Raw genomic sequence first — 19,287 nt, forward strand, 5'->3', positions numbered from 1 at the left:
TTGTCCTGAAATCAAAGTTGGATGAGAACACACAGTCTGAGCACAAGGTGGTGAATACAGGCTAAGAGTCAGCGGTGTTGCAATCCACTCACCATCTGTGAGCTATGAGCCGGCAGCTTAGGCAGTGCTGTGAAAAGCAGCATCCACTCCCTTGCCCGTCTCCCTCCCTGGAGAAGCAGGAGTGAGGAGGGGGAGATCTCTGGACTCAAGACTACCTCTTCCTCTCCTCCCCAGAAGGAGCACAGAGACACTGAGTCCTAAAAAGGTATCTTCTCCTTTTCCAGGTGCCTGGTACACAGCATCAGAATAAATAATATTTATGGAATACTCACCAGGGTCAAGTCCATTAGATCATCCAGAGCCTCATAGTTTATTTTTACCTATTTTAGGAAACTTCAGGGAAGTGCTGAGCATCTTGTCCAGTATCTCACAGAGAAGAGAGAGAGCCAGGGTTAAATCTAGAGCAACGCTGTGACTGCTACAATCGACTGCTTCCCTCAACGTGTACTATTTCATTAAGTCCAAGATGCGGGACCGCAAGACGTCCAACCCCTGTGGTCCACTTCCCGGCATCTCTGCCCATACAGTGTCCTCAGTGTTCTCTGCCCCTCTTCCTTCCCCGCTGGGTGCTGCCCACCACTCTGTCTCCCCAGGCTGGCTACGGGGCAGATTCCATTCCAGCCTGTTGTCCAAAGGGCCCATGGGGTTTCTTATAATCACACCCCATCCCAAGCTGTTTCGTTTTGGTAAAGGCAAACTGTTTAGGGAGTTCTTGTTTGGAGAGGAAACTTTTTACGCCCTATCTTTTTTTTTTTTATCATCATCGCCCCAAACCCTGATTCTGAAGAACTGGTAGTGTAGAGATTGTATACATATAAAAAAGCAATTTAGACAGAGAGTCTTCTGGCCCAAGATCAAGGATTCCACTCTCTGTTCCTGACCTGCTCCTGGCTGCTAAGCTCCTCTGCCTCCCAGTCTCATGTTCCCCCTCTGCATTGATTAAGAATGAAAGGGCGAAGGGACAAGATGCTGAAGAGAGAGGAGATGCCCAAAGAAGCCCTTGCATTTCCGTGAGAGGAAGAAAAAACCCTCCTGACGAAGTTAAACAAAATAATGCACGTAGAGCCTTTAGCTAGCACCTGGCACACGTTAGGTGCTGAATAGCTCGGGCACATGCAGCAGACAGGAGCCGGGCACCTGCAGGATCTCAGGGCTGGCTGTGGCGGGGCGTGGCTGTCAGAAGATTGCTTTCCTGACGTTGCCTGCAGGGTACAATTGGTGACATGCCACAGCTCTCAGGAAAGTGATCTAACTTGGATTTTTCTGTATGGACACTGAATTGCAAGAACATCTCATTTGCATAAGTTAGGGAGCTCATTTTTCCTAGAAGCTGCCTGTCAAGACTGAGAAGAAAGACGCATTTCTTAATAATGATTAATCAGCTGTATCTGAAAAGAAAAAGAAAACAATTCAGGAAATAAGATGCTAAGGAAAGGTGGGGAAAAACGATCTCCCCCCAGATGGACCCACCCAGTTAAACCCTGACAGCATTTCCTTGTGTTCACCTGCATAAAAGTGACCAGCCCTTTCCAAGAGGCAAGGAGCGCAGAGAGAAGGCATAGGGCCGGCCCTGGAGCACCCTGTGAGAGGTGAGGCTGGCGGCGTCCATCCTGAGGCTTTGCTCATCACCTTCCCAGCCCTCTTCCATTACAGCTGCAGAGAGGTGACCTGTGGTCCAGGTGCTGGGCATTTTGTAGAATGGGGAGGGGTGTTCGGTTGAACTTTCTAGTCCTTTCTTCTCAATAAGTAGAGAGGCAGAGTGGGAAAGGGGGAAGGAAGAAAGGGAAAAGGAAGGGATCTATTTTGTTTTCAGAAACTTGATGATCGTATTAAAGTTTTATTGAAGTGTATTGATTTACAATGTTGTGTTAACTTAAGAGTGATTCAGTTATGTATACATAGCTATATCCATACTTTTTCATATTCTTTTCCATGATGGTTTATACAGGATATTGACTATAGTTCCCTCTGTTACACAGAAGGACCCTGTTGCTTATCTGTTGTATGCACAGTAATTTGTGTCTGCTAATCCCAAACTCTCAGTCCTTCCCTCCCTGACTCCCCTCCCCCTTGTCAACCCCAAGTCTGTTTTCCATATAGGAGAGTCCGGTTTGTTCCATATATATGTCCATTTGTTTCATGTTTTAGATTCTACATATAAGTACATCTTTTGTCTCTCTCTTTCTGACTTACCTCGCATAGTACAATAATCTCTAGGTCCATCCATGATGCTGCAAATGGCATTATTTCATTCATTTTTGTGGCCGAGTGATGTTCCATTGTACACGTCCATTCGTTTTGTCAATGGACATTTACGTTGTTTCCATGTCTTGGCTATTGTGAATAGTGCTGTTATGAATAAAGGGCTGCACATATATTTTTGAATTATATTTTTGTTTGATATACGCCTAGGAGTAGGATTGCTGGATCATGTGGTAACTCCTTGTTTAGTTTATTGAGGAACCTCCACGCTGTTTTCCACAGCTGCTGCACCGATTTACATTCCCATCAGCAGTGTAGGGGGCTCCCCTGGTGGCTCAGATGGTAAAGAACCTGCCTGCAATGTGGGAGCTATGGGTTCGATCTCTGGGTTAGGAAGATCCCCTGGAGAAGGTAATAGCAACCCACTCCAGTATTTTTGCCTGGAGAATTCCATGGACAGAGGAGCCTAGCGAGCTGCAGTCCATAGGATCACAAAGAGTCGGATACGACAAACACACACACTCACAGAGCAGTGCAGGAGGGTTCAAATCGAAAAGAGTCTAGCCTTTACTATAAACTTCTTTTAATTCTAAAAACTTCTGGGAACTTTATAGTATATATATTTTTAATCATTTGCAGTTATTAAGTATATCTTTATTTATTTATTTTTAAGTATATCTTTAAATATAAGGAGTATCACAGGCTCGGTGGGACCTGGCAGAAGTTTGTTCCTGTCTGTCTGCTGCGAGGGGATCTGCTGGGTCTCCCGCTGAGATCCAGGGGGCGGTGCACAGGTGAGGGGAGCGGCCGCCTGCCCTCCCATCCTGGTTCCGCCGCCGCTCAGGGGCCAGGTACCTTGGGCAGGTTTCTCCACCTCGCTAAGAGTCAGTTCCGTCTCAGGTAAAAAGGGGATGGAAAGAGAACCACCCTTAGAGGCTGGCTGGGAGCATGAGATAACCATGGAAAATACTTGGCATGGAGCCAGAGGCATGAGGCAGGCATGATCAATGTTAGCTACTACTGTTGCCTGAATCAGGTGAAAAGGCTGGGATCCCCTGAGGGACATCTTTCTCTTCCGAGGCTCCCATTAGGGGTAAGCAGGCAACACCCCACTGCTTCTGAGAGTGGTCAGCAGAAAAACTGTGACCCCTTTAGTCACTTGTCTCCCCAGAAGCACTCCAGCTGTCTTTTGAGGGGAGAGAGGATTCTATTGCCTGCCCTGTCAATGGGGTCTGTTTCCTTGTTCTGCTAGAAACAGGTTGCAAGAAGAGAAATCAAGCTCTTTACCACAATGCCTGCTCTCCAGTGAGGTCTCAGCGTACACCTGTCCCTTGCTGGGAATGCTGCTGAGTTAAGGAGAAGTGAGGGAACACGGTTTCTTAAGCAGGAGTCACTGCTTCTCAGCTTCTGGAGAAGAGCCTGGGACTCTGGGGGATGACCCGGGGTCGGGGGAGGGGGGGTACGGCTCACGCTCCCCACAGGCGTGGTTAGAAGTGGGGGAGTCCACAGCCCCCAGCTGGCTTCCTATGCTCGCGGCCCCCCTCTCGTCCACTGTGGCGCCCACACACCTTACACAGCACACACGTGCTGGAACCGAGCGCTCAGTCTGTACCATGGACGACGCTGGGCAGAGGCCAGTCCATGCGCAAGTGTTGCCCTCTGACTTATTTTTAATGCTTGGCTCTGTTTGTGAAATGTGTGCTGGTGCTGGGAAAAGTCAGAGGAGGAGAACTCAGCAGGCTGTACAATCATGCTTGGGGCACTTTTCTCAAGATATATTACATGGCACCACTGAAAGGGGTTCACTGAAAAGAGACAGAAGGACAGAGGCAGGAGGGGGTGTGAGAACTGGGCAGGGGGCGAGGGCAGCAGGGATCTGGGTCTGGCCCTGGTTAGAGGTTAGCGAGGGGTGAGTAAATCCCTGGCACCTCCTGGCTCGATGGGTGATGGAGGGGAAGCCGCCACCTTGCCATCTGTGGGTCTCCCTCGACACTGCAGCTAACGGATTATTAGAGGCCCCGTACCTCCCTTTCCCATCTTCTTCAGCTGGTGACATCTTCCTAGTAAAGTAAAGTAAAGTCGCTCAGTCGTGTCCGACTCTTTGCGACCCCATGGACTGTAGCCTACCAGGCTCCTCCTTCCATGGGATTCTCCAGGCAAGAGTCCTGGAGTGGGTTGCCATATAGTTGGCATCAAAGGAGTGCTTTTAAGCAGACACAGTGGGTATGTAACTTAGTTACCAAGTGGGGATATAATAAAAAGATGTCTCCTATTTTTAGGGGTAAACATAAAAAAGTGAAATGTGTTTTATGGTTTTTTCAGATCTATTGCCTAATTTCTAGGGCATATTACCAACCCTGTTTTATTTAATTTGTTAAAAAAACAACAAAAAACCGCTTCTCACCCCTGTTGAAAAACGAGCTGTGTTGAGTCATGTGAATGATTTACTCACAAATTCACTCCTTGAAAGTTGGGAGAACACTGTGGATCAGGCTTTCCCGGGCGGGGGCGGGGGAGCGGGTGCAGTGGGGGGTACAAGGAAGGGCCAACTCAACTGATTCATAGAAGCCAGAGGAGACATGCCCTAAGGTCCGCAGGCTGAGGTCCTGAGTCCTCCTTTCTGGGCTGCCCTCTGACCGGCCTTGCGAGGTCCGAAGGGAGACTCAGTCAGGGTCTCTTGGCCGGAAAGCTCACTTCACCCCTCCCCGCAGGACATGAAGGCACTGTGCGTTTCCCTCTGCCTCCTGGGTGCCGGGCTCTTCCTGTGTTCAGCGCACGCCCGAGGCCTCAGGAGATGCCTGATTTCCATGAACTTGCACCGTATGGAGGAGAGCTTCCGAGGAATCAAAACAGCCATTGTGAGTGTGGGTTTGGGGTGAAGGCGTGGGAGCGTGCCTCACTTTACCTTAGTGTGACAGCCAGCTCCTGCTCATCACCTCGGTGTCTTTGGAGGATGTGAAGTCCTCACTGCTTGTGCCCATCGTGTTTTCCTCCGTAGCAAGCTAAGGACACCTTCCAAAACGTCACCATCCTGTCCCCATCGGAGACCCTGCATGGCATTAAGGTACCAGCCTCTGTCTGCTCACTCATCTTCTGGCGTTTTGTGGGGAAGTGGCCCAGGGCTGAGGGGGAATCTGTGCCTGTGCACGCCTCTTCCCTGACCTCCCTGGACTCTGAGGCTCCGCCGACTCCTCACGTGTCAGGTAATGTGCGAGGGTGTGCTCCTTTCTTGGGGAACTTGAACCCCAGGGAGGGTGTTCACCCCAACAGTGATTAAGGTGTCACATGCTCAGATGGGGCAGGATTTCTATGGCTTAGAGTGACTTTTGTGGTTTTGTGGGGAAGCTGAGACAATGAGCAGTGTCTCAAAAGCTGAAGAGGCTTGGGGTTAGTGGCTAAAAGAAAGGAAGGGTTTGGGGAGAATAGGTGTGTAAGATCAATGGAAATACATATCAGGGAACAGAGGGGCAGCTGGGGTGAATTCCCTGGTGGTCCCGTAATCAGGACTCTGTACTCTCACTGCCGAGGGTGTGGGTTCAATCCCTGGTCAGGGAACTACGATCTCTCAAGCCATGAGGCGAGACAGAAAAAAAAAAAAAGAGGCAAACTTGAAAGCCAGGCTGAGCCTCAGCTTTATTTATTTTTGGTCGTACTGAGTGGCTTGTGGGATCTTGGTTACCCAGCGGGGGACCCTGTGTCGCCAGCAGAGGAAGCGTGGGATCCTAGCCACTGGACAGCCAGAGAGCTCTGAGCAGGGACCTATAATACAGGCCACATAGAGTTCCTGCGGGTGTTGGAACCAGAGTGGGTGACCACAGAGTCTTTTAGAAAGACAGTCTGGTGATGGTCTTCACAATAGACAGCTTGAGGCCAGAAGGCAGGGAGAGAATGTCTAATTGCCAGACTAGAGGTGCTGAGAGTCCGTGTGTTGGAAAACAGCTGATGTATGAGGTGATGGTTCACTTCACAGAAGGGGCCAATGAGAAGTACCTTTAAAAGCGAGCTCCTCCTGTCCTTGATAGCATTCTAGAGAGACCCAGTTCTTTCAGTTATCTATGTGACAGAGTACAAGGCACAAGATCATTCTTCTAGGCATTCTATTAGGCCTGATTTATTTATGGTAAACACGAGGAGACACTTCCTAAATTCTGTTCTGGTCAATGGTATAGGAGACTTACAGGATGTTACAGCTGGAAGGGACCCAAAGGTCATCTGCTCTGAAACCATCATTTTCAAATGACCAAAGGACGTCTTGGGAGAAAGAATGTCTAGTTAGTAGTGGTTGTCAGAAATAGACTCTCAAGTCTCATGCCCCTGTTTCTTCGTCCTCTCAAGGTCTAGAAATAGTTGATGTGGCCTAAGGCAAGTGGTCGATAAGTATACAGTTCATCGTCATATTTATTCTCTTCCCTTCTCCCTCTTTGATGAGACAAAGGTTACAACTTTTTACTCCTTTGGTGAAGGGAATTAGAAGGAGCAGAGGAAGAGGAGAGGTTTTGTGTAGCAAGTTCAGTTTCCATCCAGGAAAAGCTACCTGTCGGGCCAAGGAGGCTTTGCTGCCTTAATGCTAATGAAGATATAGATGTACATTGCTGTAGACTCTTCTTTTCTCAGGCTGACCTACAGCTCTCCTACACTGGCTCTTAGGGTGGAGTGCAAACTGCAAGAAGGAAACTCTGGCTGGCCAGTTGCCCTGAGCCATGCCCAAGGAAGTCAGGAGCTTTTCTGAGGAGGACCTGCCCAGATGCATGCATTTCTGCCACTGTCAGTTTCCATTTTTGCACATCTCCACTCCAACCAAGTGATCCCTGAAGTTTAAAAAGAACACACTGGAGGAGAGATGAGCAGTCATCACACTGAAAGGAATACGTGCCTAGCACAAGCCTGACATGCAGCAGTCACTGAGTGGCTGTTAGTGGCTAGAGGATGTTCCAGAGACTCAGACTTCAGTACAGTGTAAGGAAGTGCTTTTCAGGAAAGCTGTTCAGACATCGCTCCTTTTGAAAGGGAGGTGTCTGATCCCTGGAAACAGTTAAGCTGAAGTTAGTGATGATATGTCAGGGGATGCTGTAGAGAGCATTCTAGCCTATAGCTGGGCGCCATCCCCTGTGAATATATCTCCTGGCCACATGAAAAGAGGGTAAGAACTGCAATCTCTTCTTGGTGACTCTGTCATAAGCAGCTTTGGTGTCATTAAGAGGACACTTTGAGACCAATAAAAATGTAAAAAAAAAAAAGGCTTTTAGTTATTTCACTCCTTTTTGCCCCAACCCAAGCAGGCTGCTTTTGTCTCTAGGATAATAAGAGAAGAGGTCCTTTGGGGCTATTCTTAATTTGTGTCTGTAGCCCTTAGATGTGTGCTGCGTGACCAAGAACCTCCTGGCATTTTATGTGGACAGGGTGTTCAAGGACCATCAGGAGCTGAACCCCCAAATCATGAGAAAAATCAGCAGCCTTGCCAACTCTTTCCTCTACATGCAGAAGACTCTACAACAATGTGTGAGTCACCAGCATCTACTTCCTGCCTGCCCCATGGAGCCCAGGACACGCTGGCCCTTTGTGGCCTTCTGAAATGGTTCTGGGCCCAAGGGAAATCCCCTGCCTTGTCATCCACGGGGACAGAAGTGTCAGGAACCACTTCTAGTGGGTCCTCCTTGCCCAGGGCTTCCTCCTCGCCCAGGGCTTCCTCCTCCTCAGACCCGGTTTCCTTATGGATAATCTTCCTGGGATGACCAACTTACCTCAAAGTGATCTCTTAAGTGATCCCGGGACTGGCCTGTGAGAGGGGTGTGTTGAGGATTCTGGGCTTATCATAGGCACATCCCTAGTTTCTTTGTTCCGAGCCCTTGGGGTTTCCATACTAGTCAACCTCTGGGTGGTTCCCTGGTAAATAGCCTATCCTATATAAGCATCACCTATACACTCATTGTGATTTGTTAAAAACAAACCTCAGAAATGAAACTGAGCCCCCAAGAGCCAATAAAAACTTAGACCAGGAGAAAACCCGGGGGTTCTGGCCCCATCTCTGCCAATGATTTCCCAGTGACTTTGTGACAAGCTACTTCACCTCTCTGTGCCTTGGATCCTGAAGTTGTTAGAAGAGGTCATGACCCCTGTCCCACTTACGTGAAGATGTGTTTAACCAGTTATTTGATTAACTAGCCCAACAAATATTGAGTGCCTGCCTAGAGTGGTATTGCATTCACAGGGTGGTGACAAGACAGATTTGGCCCCTGCTCTCCAGGCCTTTCCAGCCCTGGTGACATGCAAGGTGATTCTACAAACAGCCCCTACAGCCCCCTGCTGCCCCAGCCTGGGTTGACTCACCCGACTCTCACCTTGGGAGGAAGGAGAACTATCACTCCTCACATAGGAGGTGGTGTTAAGAGTGAGCCAGGGTGGAAAAGTCTTCTGATGGATGCTATCTCCATTTTATTGCAACAGAAGCTGTGTCACTGCAGACAGGAAGCAACCAATGCAACCAGAATCATCCATGACAACTATGATCAGGTAAGGGAGGGGGAGAGGACAGGGAAGGGAGAGATGGGGTGCAGCAGCCTGAGTGGGCAGCCTCCTCCCTGCTCAAATTCATCCATTTACTCAACAGTATTGATGGCCGGTCTGCCCAGTTCTGTGTCTGCAGAGTGTGTTGGTCTTACCTCACTTGTTAATTTCCTGGTCTCTCTCTCCCCATTATGCCTCCACTGTTTCCTTTTCACATATCAGAACTATGTTCAGATCTGAGGGAAAGCACACACTGTTTAAGATAGGGCTGAGGCAGAGGGAGGCTTCCCAGGTGGCGCTAGTGGTAAAGAACCTGCCCGCCAATGCAGGTTAGACGTAAGAGACACGGGTTCGATCCCCAGGTCAGGCATGGCAACCCACTCCAGTATTCTTGCCTGGAGCATCCCAAGGACAGAGGAGCCTGGCGGGCTGCAGTCTATGGGGTCACACGGAGTTGGACACGACTGAGTGACTTAGTATGCACGCACAGCGCAGAGGGAGCAAAGAGCCCCAGTGAACTGTAAGCTGTTATGCATGAAGCGTGCTACCTGGTAGCGTGTTTCTGTGTCGCTGTGTCTAGGCACTGTGATCAGCGTCCTGTGTGGTGATGAACAGCGCTTCTCATGTAGGTGCGGATGTTGTACGCACACCTCACGTGGAGGTGGAGCGCGCCTCTTGTGTAGGAGCGGATGTCCTACGCATACCTCATGTAGAGGTGGAGTTAGAAGCACGGTCTCTTACCTGCATCATTTAGAGATTCTGTTGAAATGCAGATTCTGGCTGGTAGACCTGGAATGAGGTCTGAGATTCTGCGGTTCACCCACACTCCCAGATTAAGTCAATGCTTTGAATAACAAGGAGCTGCAAGGTCTGTTCAGAGCTCTTCTTCTTTGTGGAGAGGCTCCACAGAGTAACATCACAATGGCAGAAATTCATATTGTTCTTCCTATGAGCCAGGTATTAAGTGCACTAAAGCCATTAGCAGCACACTTATTCCTTACAACGCTACAGCCATTGTCTATATTTGATACATTAGAAAACCAAGACACAAACAGGTTAGGTAACTTAACTAAGTTTACACCACAACTAAGTGATGGAGGTAGGGCTCGATCCCATGCCATCTGGCTCCACAGGACATACTTTTGTATCTTACCATCTCTTCCACTCTGCTGAGGAAGAGCTAGGGTAAGTCAGGAGACTTGGGTTCCAGTCTAACTCCGCTGCCAGTTGGCTGTGTGACTTTGGGTAGGACACCTTCTTAGGGGCGGCAGCGTCCAACGGAGACATGCTGTTCCCCCTTCTCATTGCTGGGCCCCTCGGGCACTGTGGATTTCAGGGAGAGTGGCAGTAGTAGGCCAAGCTGATGTCAACAGGAAAGCAAGCAGAGCTTCCAGCAAAGCAAGTTTGTTTGTTTGTTTTTCTGTGACATATAGGATGAAGAAAAACAGAGGGCAAAGAATGAAGAACTTCTTATTTTGTTTATAAGTTACTGACATGATTTAACTGTTTGTTTATAGAAAACAATTTAGGTCATGTGTTAGGAAAATAATTTAGGGTCTGTGTGCCCTGCAGAGAGAATGGTTGCATAAAAAGCAAACCTCATGGGGACCTGAACATGGGGCGAGTGACTGAAAACTATGGTACAGCTCAGAAAGGCAGGCTATGATGATGATTTGCATGGTTTCAGCTGGAGGTCCGGGCTGCTGCCGTCAAGTCTCTGGGAGAGCTGGACGTCTTTCTAGCCTGGATTGACAAGCATCATCAAGGAACTTCAGCTGCCTCAAGACAAGGAACCTAATTTGGGAGGATGAACAGCCCCTGAGAGGTTTCTGGTGGGGGACAGCCAACTTGGAAGGTGAGGGAGACGGGGGGGAGGCCCTGTTTTATGCAAATGAGGGTCTTTTTGAGGACGTCTTCCTGCTTGTTTGGAATTCTCTTCTTTGGGCTGAGGTGTTGTAAAGGGAAATTCTGGGTTTCAGCATACCTCACCTTGTGGCTAAAATCTCACTGGCTGGGCCCAGCTTGTCTGATCTCACCTGAAGGTATCCAAGCAGTCTACTGGTTTTATTTTTATAACAAAGTATGTCTGTTGAGAGGTCCTGTGGGGCCATCCTGGAGGGAGAGGGTGGGCTTCCCTAATTTATTGTGAAGTTTCTTATCCCATGTCTGTGATGTGAGCTAAGCAATATCCTGTGGTGCATATTGTACTGACTGGTTTTTTTCTGAATAAATTCTCTTCTTTACCAATCAGTGGAAGTGTCTTCTGTTTTAGGAAGGCCAGTCAAGGACCATGAATGGAGACTATGAGAAATGAAAGGCGCCTTGGGGAATTCCCTGGTGGTCTAGTGGTGAGGACTCTGAATTCTCACTGCTAAGGGCCCGGGTTCAGCCCTTGACTGGGGAACAAAATAATCCCACAAGTCATGCAGTACTGCCAAAAACAAATAAATTAAAAATAAAGAAATGAAACGGGCCTTGAAGAACAAAAATAGATGGGAAAACAGGCCTAGAAAGGGATAAAAATTTACTCGAAGTGAGTTAGTACAGAGAAGGGTTTCAGACTGGACTCCACCCAGCACCTGTGCTCCACATAATGATCAAGAGGGTGAGCACAGGACTTCTAATCATGACTCCTCGCCGTCACTCCATTTCTGATCTCTCTTTCTCTGTGTTTCTACCTTTTCTCTCTGTCTCTCTGTTATTGAATTGGGTCCCACTGTTCACAGCTTTCAAAATCAGTACTCACAAATGTTGATGTAAAGGAAAGTTGCCTTTTATTCAGAATGCCAGCAATCTGGGGACCCCCCAAAACCACCTCTGAAGATTCTGCTCAGACGTAAAAGCTTTTAAAGGGAAACAGGGAAGTAACCTCAGTTAATCATTGAGATGGGCTGGGGGTGTGGGTGGGGGGGTCAGAGTCGCCACCATCCCCCACTGTGTGCAGGCTTGTTAACTCTGTCTGACCTTTCTTATTTCTTTAGATGTTATCTTGCTCACACAGTTTGTTCAAAAGATCAGTGAAAGGGAAGCTGGGGAGGAGATCTGGTGATGTGTTAATTACTTACTCTTCACTTCTATTTCTTTGATCTATGTAAAGAAACAACAAGTTAGACAAAGTAGTGTGTGATCAAAAGATGTGGAAGGTGTGCCAGGGCCAGAGGTGAGCAGAGCTGGTGCCTCCTGCAGAGAGCTCTTTCCTGCCCAAAGCTGCCCACATGTCTGTCTTGTCTCTCTGTCATTTCTTTCTTATTGCTCCCAACCTAGATATATCTTTTCAGGCCCTAAATTCATCCCCCACAGGTATGCATGTGGAGTTGGAGAGAAGGTATTTCTAACAAAGGGATGGTTGTCATGGTGACAAAGCTAAATGACTGAAGCCCAAGGCAAGAGGAATTCTGGGTAGAGGGGTTCTCGCCAAAATGGGCACCAACTTCTAGTGGGCAGGCTTCAGATGGCTAATGACAATAAGAATCGATACTTACTGAGCAGCTGCCATGTGCTGGATGCTGAAATAAGTGCTTTACGTGTACGATCCTGGGTCCTGTATCTATACTCTGACTGGCTGGCTGAAGCAACCTTTCTTTATTCCTACCTGGGAAAGAGATTTCATAGAACAGGCTTTAGTGTCTGAAGTCAGCCAGTCCTGACTCCAATCCTATGTGACTCTGAGCAAGTTACTTAGTGGCTGTAAGTCTCAATGTCCTCCTGGGTAAAACAGAGATAATAACACTGGTCTCCAGGTGTTGCTGTGAGTTATGAGTGAGATGAGGGCCCCGCAGCCCTCAGAGTGGGAAGCCGCACGTGTAGTGTAAAGACTGCCGAGCCAGGAATCACAGTCTGGCTCCAAGTCTGCCGTGATCCACCCAGGACAGGTCACCACGTCGCCTTAACCCTCAGTTGTCTGCAGTGTGGACACTGACCCCCGTGCTATCACGTGAAAGCCAGAGCATTATGATGGCTGGAGAGGCCCTCATATCTGCACTCGCATGAGGTTCCCGGCTGTTTCCTCGCACTATGTCCCCTATTCTTGCCCAGGCTCAGTACCACTCGACCACGCTCACCTGCTTTGTGTCTCTAAAACACATCAGGCTTGTCCTCATGTTAGGGCCTTTGTGCTTTGCGTGCACACATACACCTAAACTGAGATAGGATTAAAAGAAACCTCCAATGTTATGCTCGAGTGGGATTAACAGGCTATTAAGAGGAAGCAGTTTTACAGAGGACTCAACCTTCTCAAGGTGGCTTGGCTGGATGTTCATCCTGAGCTGACTGGATGATGGCAAGACCAGCTTCATGAGAGCATATCTCATCTTCTGTGACTGCCCCGGGTGTGTTTCCCACAGACACCTGCATGGCTTGCACCTCCACCTTCTCCAGACCTTTACTCAAAGGATGTCCTATTTAAGCATAAACTCCCCCATTTCCACCTTCAGCACATCTTATACCCTTTCTTTGCTTCCCCAGCATTCTACTTTATTATGTCTGTTTCTCTACTCAAATGTAAGCTCCATGAGGATAGGTTTGTTCATTGTCTGGCACTTAGTGTTAAATTCATATTTCATGAATATGTGATCTAGATGAATTAAAAACAAAAATAATGGAAAACACTTATTTAGTGCTTTTGTAAGCCAAGCAGTCATCTAAGTAATACACATAATGTAATATATTATGAATATATATTTCATTTTAATTTTCTAGACAGTCCTATAGAAATGAGAGTGAAATAAAAGGAAAAAAGCCCCCCTCTTTGAATGTTAACCATACAGATGGTTAACCCTTGGGGAAGAAGCTGGACATAGAGGTCAAGAAACACCTGATGTCACACAGATCATAAGCAGCAGAGCCAGGCTTCCAGTCCCCACAGCCTGCTTCCAGGGTGAGCTCTACTGTCAACATCAATGTCCAGGTGTTGAGCACGTATTATGCACCAGTGAAAATAATTCTGCTTTCTCCTCTACACCTCATGATAACCCTCTATGGGAAAGATTATTAACAACCCAATTACACAGATGATGAGGCCTGAAGCTTAGCGAGGCTCAACAACACACTAAGGGTCACACAGTTAGTTACGGGACTGGGGTTTGTTAAGTTAAGTAAACAAGGAGACCCTTGGAGTGAGGTGGCTGTGATGCCCTAGGTGGGGTCTGTGTAAGCAAACCAGAATCTAAGCCTGCAAATGCCTCAAGGTTATGAAATAAAAAAGCTGAGGACAGTCACTGAGAGCCAACTAGACGTTAAGCCACAGCCAATCAAACAGCTTCTTTCTTCACTTTCACACCTCCTCTACATAGGTCCTTCCCAGCTGGCTCCTGACTACTGAGAGCTCCTAACCACTTCCGGTTTGGTGCTGCTGATTCCAAGAGATTTTTGTTCAAATAAAAGGGTAAAATTCTTTTAATATGCATCAGTTTATCTTTTAATAATACCCAACGCAGGTGTTCTACTCCACCTTACACGCATGGTGGACAATGGAAGAGGAGCTTTACTGGCATAAGGCGCTGTACCTGTAGGAAAGAAACATTGTTTTATCAGTGGGTGCAAAAGTAGAGGAGGAGCAGATGGAATCAGAGAGGGAGAGAGGAAAAACTATTAAAGCAGATGGTGACTGCAGCCATGAAATTAAAAGACGCTTACTCCTTGGAAGGAAAGTTATGACCAACCTAGATAGCATATTCAAAAGCAGAGACATTACTTTGCCGACCAAGGTCCGGCTAGTCAAGGCTATGGTTTTTCCTGTGGTCATGTATGGATGTGAGAGTTGGACTGTGAAGAAGGCTGAGCGCTGAAGAATTGATGCTTTTGAACTGTGGTGTTGGAGAAGACTCTTGAGAGTCCCTTGGACTGCAAGGAGATCCAACCAGTCCATTCTGAAGGAGATCAGCCCTGGAATTTCTTTGGAAGGATTGATGCTAAAGCTGAAACTCCAGTACTTTGGCCACCTCATGTGAAGAGTTGACTCATTGGAAAAGACTCTGATGCTGGGAGGGATTGTGGGAAGGAGGAGAAGGGGACGACCGAGGATGAGATGGCTGGATGGCATCACGGACTCGATGGACGTGAGTCTGAGTGCACTCCGGGAGTTGGTGATGGACAGGGAGGCCTGGCGTGCTGTGATTCATGGGGTCGCAAAGAGTCAGACAGGACTGAGCGACTGAACTGAACTGAACTGAACCCCCCTATATATCCCACCTGCTTACTTCACTTTGACTCTTTCACTTGCCTATCTGTCGTTGCTCTCCTTCCAGGCTTGAAGAACGTGTCCTGGCTCTTGTGTAGACCACAGGGGGCATGGCACAGAGTTGTGCTTCTGTTCCTTGGTGTTATTATTTATTAAGCACACAGCTGGTGCTTAATAAATGCCTGCTAAGGAACCAAGTATACAATTTTCTCCCAAACCATGGCCTCTGAGTCCTTGATTAGCTCCTAGGAGGCACCCTGGAGAAATCTGGGGCTCACCTTCCACAGGTCAGGTGCAAGGGGAGGGAACACATAGCCTGCGGCAGGACCCTGTGGGTACTTTCTGTATGTGGCTTCACTTCCTTGTGTCTCAGATGGTAAAGACTCTGCCTGCAATGAGGGATACCTGGGTTCGATCCCTGGGTGGGGAAGAGAGACTGGAGAAGGGAATGGCAACCCACTCCAGTTTTCTTGCCTGGAGAATTCCATGGACAGAGGAGGCTGGCAGGCTACAGTCCATGGGGTCACAAAGAGTCAGACATGACTGAGTGACTAACACACTAAAGCTCAGAGGAATGGAGGAGGTTGTAGGTCTCATTCCCACGTGACCAGCAGAGGCATCTGAGACTCAGGGAGGTGGGAGGACTTGCTTGAGGTCACATCTGAGGGATGGCAGGTCCAGAAAGTGAACCCAGGTCTGATCTTCCTGGATCTGGTGCTCTCTCCCTTTGCTGCTGGGGAGGTTCATTTTGTTTGGACCAAGCTATCTAACCCAGAGCCCAAGTTGCTACACTGGCTGCCAGATCTTTAAACCCAGCTGTGTAAAAAGGAGCCTGGACTTGCCAGCAGCAAGCTTGTGAAGTTACACACACATTTATGGACCAACACGGAGCGAAGAAGCAGAGGCTGACTTCTGAAGGTGTTACACGATGTTCCTGGCACTGCTGAGTCTGGTCTCCTCCTGGAGGACACTCTAGCCTCCTTTCAACTTCCAGCGTGGGTTGCTGACAGCCACACATGCTCAGGGCAGCTGTCTTTTGGAACAATGAATTTGCTAGGAAGTTCAGCTGGTAAAGAACCCACCTGCAACACAGGGGACCCTGTTTCCATTTCTGGGTCAGCTCCGATCTGCTGGAGAAGGGATGGGCTACCCACTTCAGCATTCTTGGGCTTCCCTGGTGGCTCAGCTGGTAAAGAATCTCCCTGCAATGTGGGAGACCTGGGTTCAATCCCTAGATTGGGAAGAGCCCCTGGAGAAGGGAATGGCTATCTACTCCACTATTCTTGTCTGGAGAGTTTCATGGACAGAGAAGTCTGGTGGGCTACAGTCCATGGGGTAGCAAAGAGTCAGACACAACTGAATGACTTTCACACTTTTTTGTCCAAATGGATAAGAGGATTGGCTTTCATGTGAAATCCTGGTCCTGCTGCGTGATCTTGAACAGTTCACTTCACCTGTGCCCCCCTTTCCTCATGTGTGTGGATTGTAATAAGGATCCAAGATGCCATTTATAGTAGCTGTGAAGTTGGTGCTCACTAAAATGACGGTTGTTTCTATTCAGGCATTTTAGCTTTTTTAATCTTATTTCCCATGAAACACCATTGTCTTGGGAAATCTTTCTTCTTACATGTCATTTTTTTTTTTTCAAACTAGCAAGTATGACAAGGCAAAAGGCACTGGCCCAGGCCAGCTGTGCTGTCTTCTGGGTCTGTATTTCCAGGAAGCTCTCAGCTGAGCCCCTCATACAGGTGCTTGAAGATTTATCTGGCCAGCCAAGCTGGGTAGCCCTCCGGATTCTCCTGCTATTCAGACTGCCCCCTGCAGCCTCTCCTGCCCATGCCCTTTCTCTGATACAGACTCATCCCAGTGTGAAACTCTTGCCTTGACTCTCCTGAAGCTTGTTTACGCCTAACACAATCCTGGGTACATCCAACTCACTTGACGTCCTCTGCAGCTGTGAACAAATGCCCCTGCTCAGTGGCAGAAGCCAACTGATCATTCCTGGAGGTAGACTCAGGGGTCAGCATGTCATGTTTGGCCAAGGAGTTTCAGTTCAGTTTGGTTCAGTCATTCAGTCGTGTCTGACTCTTTGTGACCCCACGGACTGCAGCATGCCAGGCCTCCCTGTCCATCACCAACTCCCGGGGTTTACTCAAACTCACTTCCATTAAGTTGGTGATGCCATCCAACCATCTCATCCTCTGTCATCCCTTTCTCCTCTCACCTTCAATCTTTCCCAGCATCAGGGTCTTTTCAAATGAGTCAGTTCTTCACATCAGGTGGCCAAAGCACTGGAGTTTCAGCTTCAGTATCAGTCCTTCCAATGAATATTCAGGACTGATTTCCTTTAGGATGGACTGGGTGGATATCCTTACTATCTAAGGGACTCTCAAGGAGTTTGGGGGAGGATATATTCTTAAAAGTGCTTCCCAGGTAGCACTGGTGATAAAGAACCTGCCTGCCAATGCAGGAGACTTAAGAGACATGGGTTTAGTCCCTGGGAAGGGAAGATCCCCTAGAGGAGGTCATGGAAACCAACTCCAGTATTCTCGCCTGGAGAATACCATGGACAGAGGAGCCTGGCGGGTTATAGTCCATAGAGTTGCAGCGAATCATACACAGCTAAAGAGACTTGGCATGCATGCATATTCTTAAAAAGTTATTATGAGCTCTAGAGCTAGTCTGTACATTTGCAGCTCTGTTATGGAAACCTAGCCCAGTCTCAGGTCTCTGCGATGGAACCACTGTCAGTCAGGACTGAATATTGTGAAAGAGACCTCTTCTGCGTGGCCTTAAGGCTTGGTTCAGGCACTGGGACCAGGAGAGGTTTCAAAATCCAGCTTTCATACCCAGAGATAAGTTTATCTCAGCATGGCTTTGGTCTGGACGTCTGGTCACTTTCCTAGATACTCAAAGAAGACTCTGTGCCTCAGTTTCTTTATTTGGAAAATAAAGAGAATACTCATCCCTGCATTAAGGGTTGCCTAAAGATCAACTTCTCTGATAGCTCAGTTGGTAAAGAATCCACCTACAATGCAGGAAACCCCAGTTTGATCTGCGGGTTGGGAAGATCACCTGGAGAAGGGATAGGCTACCCACTTCAGTATTCTTGGGCTTCCCTTGTGGCTCAGCTGGTAAAGTATCTGCCTGCCATGTAGGAGACCTGGGTTCGATCCCTGGGTTAGGAAGGTCCCGTGCAGAAGGGAAAGGCTACCCACTCCAGTAGTCTGGCCTGGAGAATTCCATGGACTGTATAGTCTGTGGGGTTGTAAAGAGTCAGACATGACTGAACAACTTTCACTTCACTTGACTTCAAAGATCAAGTGAGTTAATATTTTATGAAACGTGTAGTGCCTGGCACACGGTGAGTGCCATAAACAAACAACAGAAGAGCCTGCAGCCACATCCTGTCGCTTTCCTACTCTAGCCCAGCCTAGACTTAACTTCCCGAGAACCACAGTCCCACCAGGACAGAAATAGTCTTCCTCCTGCTCCTTCTTCACTCCCACCTCTCAACCACATTTGCGTTCTTGGGACCTAGAGTGATTTTCCAGTTCTTGACATGACAGAAATATCTTGGCACCCATCCCTCTCTAGATTAAGCTCCTCATGTATAGCTATTGTGTGAATGCTGCACTCAGTAAATATTTAGTTTTTGAATGAGCGAATTCAAAGGCATGCAGCAAAGGCAACTCCAGATGTCTAGGCAGCTCCTTCTTGGATTCTTGGAGGAAGCCTATGGCTTTGCCGTTTGGCTTTTAGAACATCTCTGGCTTTCTCTTATCTTCCAGTCAATGTCCCCGTCTCTAGCCCCTAGCAAGAAGAACTCTCTCTGGCCTCCCTGGCTTGGGTTTCAATTTTGCCCAATTGTTGTTTTACTCTCTTTATATCCTGAAGCCTGAAGTTTGGTGGCTTCCACTGCACTCCTGGGCCCTTAGGATATCATGCCAACTTGAACCCCAGCTTTCTAGGGAGCAATGTAATCCAGTAGCCCTGTGAGTGGGGAGAAAGAACCTTCTCTCCCTCACCTCCTCAATGCCTCTAAAACACCCCCCCCTCCACGTAACCCAAGAAGAACAGCTAAAGTCTTGATGAGATACCCCTGAGACAGGGTGCAGATGACATCCCTCAGTGGTCACCGTGGAGTAGTGGGATTACGTCCAGATGGCTAGAAGTGAAGTCTTTTGTGAGAGTTGCTGGCATCAGAGAGCTCACTCTCTTTGCAGGGAAACAGTGCATGAAAAAGTGCTTTGAATTTAGTTAAGGAAGGACATCAATAAGCAATTTTGTTGAGTTCCTGGGATGTGTGTGATGATATCTAGATCCTGAGCAGCTTACCAAAA

General features: G+C 48.1%; 1 protein-coding gene across 1 annotated transcript; it reads left to right on the forward strand.

The window, feature by feature from the left end:
- The first annotated feature begins 4,973 nt into the window (after positions 1-4,973).
- IL19 (interleukin 19) lies at positions 4,974-10,677 on the forward strand. Its single transcript, XM_069544365.1, has 5 exons — positions 4,974-5,120; positions 5,261-5,326; positions 7,609-7,761; positions 8,707-8,772; positions 10,454-10,677. Exons 1-5 carry the CDS (start codon positions 4,977-4,979, stop codon positions 10,562-10,564), a joined length of 540 nt encoding a protein of 179 aa, XP_069400466.1. The 5' UTR covers positions 4,974-4,976; the 3' UTR covers positions 10,565-10,677.
- The last annotated feature ends 8,610 nt before the right edge of the window (positions 10,678-19,287 follow it).

Source organism: Ovis canadensis, chromosome 12, assembly GCF_042477335.2.
Source record: "Ovis canadensis isolate MfBH-ARS-UI-01 breed Bighorn chromosome 12, ARS-UI_OviCan_v2, whole genome shotgun sequence".
Classification (NCBI taxonomy): domain Eukaryota; kingdom Metazoa; phylum Chordata; class Mammalia; order Artiodactyla; family Bovidae; genus Ovis; species Ovis canadensis.